Here is a 4,284-nt window from a genome sequence, read left to right on the forward strand (position 1 = left end):
TTATGCATGAGGTCTAATCAACCTAGGTAGGGTTTCACTTTTTCAAGAATAACCATCGACCCTTTGCATGCAATGATTCCCGATTTCTAGCATCTAGATAGCTCACTAGCTAGCCCATATCTTCATATTTCATGCAAAACAAACAGGCATCCTTTTTCAATTGCTCAAATCTCAAGCCATTTTCGTTAGTTAATTTCATCATCCTTTCACATTACAATAGCAACGACAAAGCCTTTAACAAGAGAGAGAGAGAGAAACCTCCCCTCAAAAAAAAAAAGGTTCATGTAGTTCTCTAGGATTCATGCATATTCCCAGAGATCCGACTAGTTTGTATGTCAGCCTTTGGCTATTTAATACAGTCATTCTCCTTTATACCCTGACTTGATGCAGCTGAGTTCTTAATTCTCGTGTATATATAGTAATTCATAAATAAGTTCAAATTAAAGTTATTTTTTAATTACCATTGTGCTTATATTAATTCCAAATCCCCTGGCTTATTTGCTGTACGTTTAATATTCATATATTTAAAGAGATCTGACTATATTCTACACTGACTATGTATGTATGTATGTCTATGGGCAGAAACAACTGGCTAGCATTGTTGAAAAAGCCTCGATAGATGATGTAATGAAGGTCCTCATCGCCTCCCGGAAGCAAGACCTCCAGCAGCTGCTGACACCACCTGTTCCCGCCTCGCGTCGCCAACTCGGCCTCCGCCTCCGAAATCCTGCTCCAAAACACCCTCCCCCTCGGAACATGTCATCTAGGATCGATGACTCCGCCCACCTCCCCCTCCACCTCCACCACCGCCCACTCGCACCCTCGACGACCGACACCACACTAAATCTTACCACTCGCATCGCCGCGCCCTCTGACTCGCTCCGATGTGAAGCTCCGTCAAGCTCAATGGTCATGGGGCGAGGGCCTCAACCTCGACGACGCCCCTCGCCCTCCACTTACGCCGTCGAGAACTGCAAGCCCGAGTCGTCAAGTGCCCTCCTAGAGGCTCGGGCCGCCGGACGTCAACCACCCGGCGGGGCCCGGGGGCAGACCCCGCCTCCACGCGGCAGCCGAGAATGTCTGCCCCGACATGGTCGCCTGCTGCTGCTTGACCCACACTGCCGACACCGAATGTTTCGAACAGTCGACGGAGTGACCCATGTGGACGTGTCCGGTCACCTGAGTTCCGATTTTTTGTTTAAAGGGGCATGCCGTGGCTGAATCATGTTGAGCCGAATAAGCGAGAGTTTGTCTGGAGGCTGTGCAGTCTGCCGGGGCGATGGCTGAGTGTCGCCAGGGAAGCAGGTTGGCGCGGTGTACAGGCGGCGGATAAGCGGAATCATGATAGCGGCGAGCGGCGCACCGCCGACCGCGGCGGCGGCGACGAGGATGACGAGTCTGAGCTTGGATAGGAGGATGGTGTACTTGAATTTGGGGATGCATGGTGTGCAGCAGCATTTGGATCAAGGGAGGGAGGAGGAGGGGATCAGCGGTAGTAATAGTGCTTCTAGGGTTCAAGGGAGGGGTGGGAGTGCTATTGGGTCATCATCATTGTATTCTCATCATGATCAATTTCCATAGTTGTGGGTGTAACTAAAATTGTAATTAAGCATCAAAGGGTTAGTATCTTCTCTATTTATATTTCTTTATTATATCAAAATTCTGAAATTATGATGAGATTAAGTTTAATTTTATTTATGATCTGAGTACTGATTTCCAACGGTGACCAACGGTAATGAGGATATTGAAGAATTTGTGCTCTAATTAAAGCTCCTTTACAAATCAAGTGAGGCTAAAAAAACTGATTCGTGGATGTGGAGACAGATCTTAAAGATCAGAGACAAGGCTCAGGGGCTTTTTGGAGGGATTGATAATCTGATTCAGACCATCTCTTATTGCTACAAAAATGCAAAAGTTAAACTCTCTGACTTATATGCTGCACTCTCCCCTACACCTAATTTGGTGCCTTGGTTTGGTACAATATGGGAATCTTCAAACTACCACAGACATGCTTTTATTAGCTGGTTAGCAATCCAAAACCGTTTGCTTACTCAGGATAGGCTGATCAGGAGGGGGATTGTTAGCATAAACAGCTGTGTATTATGCTCTGGTCTGGAATGCAGAGACCATCTTTTTTTCGAATGTTCTTATTCTAGTGATATCTGGACCAAGGTTATGAATTGGTTACAGTTCAAGTGGAGATCGAACAACTGGAATCAAGTGTTAAACTGGTTCTGTCACAGGTTGAGGGGAAGAGGGTTTAAACAAAAGCTAAAGAAATTGGCTTTTACCTCAACAATCTATCACATTTGGAATGAGAGGAACGGCAGAATTTTCAAACAGAAATTGAAACCAGCTGATCAAGTGCTTAAGGAGATAAAATTTAGCATCTTAACTATTATTCTCAATGGTCCATTTACTGCTGAAGACAGAGAATGTATCTGTTCTCTGTAGTTTTTTAGAGTATGAGTGATGTATTAGTAGATTAGTTTTTTTTTTGTATTCTCAGTTCAAGCTGAGGATCTTGATGTGCTGATTTTTTCACATTTGGATGATGAATAAATACCTTTTCATTGACCCAAAAAAAAATCAAGTGAGGATCTATTTAAATGTTCAAAACCAGCGCTTTGTGGTAGATTTTTTTTTTTTTTTTTTTTTGTTGAATCTGTTTAAGAAACCTCTAGAGTTTGAATACGGATGTTGATAGTATCATTTGAGTATTTTCTGATTTTTTTTTTACGCGGATACTCTTTTATTGGTTAAGTACAAATATTGTTAGGGTTTAGAAAAGTTTTCACTATTATCTTTCAAAATACATTTTAAAATGGGTCTAGAATGTGAAAGAAGGTGGTTTGAATTTGATGGGTTTCATTTTTTTTAGAGTCTTGCTAACTTTATTTATATATATTGGGATTTAGTCTTGTATTTCAGTCCATGAGACAAAGGAAAATCCAAACGCAGAACAAAATCAGTAGTGATCGATGTTTTGGGGAGTAGAGTGGTGCTTGGACCGACTTTCTTTTTTTTCGAATACAAGTCTTCCAGGTCAAGAGTTAGTTTTAGGGGGTGTTTGGTTCAATTTCTAGAAATTATAGGAAATGTTTTCCACCTAAAATATGATTTCCTTGTATTTCTTAAAAAAATTATAGGAATAGTTTTGAGAAATCAAAAAGTACAAATTTTCTTGTTTTTTGTACTTTGCTTGTTTGGTTCAAAACAAGAAAATAGCTCTTAACTTTATAAAAAATAACAAGATTTGATAGGTTTTTAATTAAATATGGTATGTGTCAGATTTCTGGTGATTTCCTCTCATTTTAAGAAGAAATTGCTTTTTGTAAAATTTGGTAGGTTTTGATATTTTATAGAAAATATTTCTGTAAATTTTTTGTTGAACCAAACACAATTTACAGAAATCTCTGAAAAACTTTTAATTACAAATTTGTCATTGTCAGATGTTTTGAGAAAAGTTTTCTAAAAAAGTGTGCAACCAAACAGCCCCTAGGAGCCGAAAGAAAGTTACGTATTGTAAGAGAATTATAGGAAAAAATGAAAGAGAGAATCCTAAGATTATTCTAGGATTTGTAAGGATCTTTGATGATATTGCGAGAGAGTATCTTGCGGATTAATTTCTTATAGAATACAAGAATGCCAAATCTTCTATAATTATAAGAATAAACAAAACTAAAATCTATTCCCATTGATGTAGGCAATTGCCGAACCATGTAAATATGCATATTAATTTATATCTAGTATTACTTTTTTAAGTGATTATTGTGGTTTCTATTTGTTTGATCTTGCTTTTCTCGTTGTTTCTCTATTGTAAAGCAGATTGTTTGCTAGAGGAAAAGGAGAAGATCTCTCCTATGGTATGTAAATTCCCTATTACATATTTAGGGATGTCCATGTTTCTGTAAGATGGGGTTAGTCACCTAGAATTTAAAATTGGAACTGGGATAATCTATGAGATAAATTTTTAAGGTGTTATATAGTTACATAAAACTAAAACTAGAATAAAATTTTACAGTGTTAGTCAAGTAGAACTCTAACCAAACTAGAATTGAGATAATGGTACAAAATTTATCCTAATTTTTTTTATTTTTCTATACAAAAATGAGAGTTCTAGTCTCTCAAATTATTCCAAGTTTTAGCTTGGAACTAGGTGGTAAAAAACTAGAACTCATATTTATTTTGTTATTTTTTTATTTTTTATATTTTTTATTTACTTCTTTCCTATTATGGTTATCACCATCATTAGACCATCATTATAATAATAATTGTTAATAT

At 38.1% G+C, this 4,284-nt stretch overlaps 1 protein-coding gene across 1 annotated transcript in view; it reads left to right on the top strand.

Annotated features, from left to right (window-relative positions):
- LOC109847153 (BTB/POZ domain and ankyrin repeat-containing protein NPR5-like) overlaps window positions 1-1,604 on the top strand; it is a 3,065-nt gene extending 1,461 nt beyond the window's left edge. The window contains 8 exon segments of the mRNA XM_020416398.1: window positions 583-729; window positions 893-943; window positions 946-1,005; window positions 1,007-1,099; window positions 1,102-1,207; window positions 1,210-1,239; window positions 1,242-1,328; window positions 1,331-1,604. Coding sequence (XP_020271987.1) covers window positions 583-729; window positions 893-943; window positions 946-1,005; window positions 1,007-1,099; window positions 1,102-1,207; window positions 1,210-1,239; window positions 1,242-1,328; window positions 1,331-1,581 — 825 coding nt within the window. The 3' untranslated portion in view covers window positions 1,582-1,604.

This window comes from Asparagus officinalis, chromosome 7 (assembly GCF_001876935.1).
Source record: "Asparagus officinalis chromosome 7, Aspof.V1, whole genome shotgun sequence".
Lineage (NCBI taxonomy): Eukaryota > Viridiplantae > Streptophyta > Magnoliopsida > Asparagales > Asparagaceae > Asparagus > Asparagus officinalis.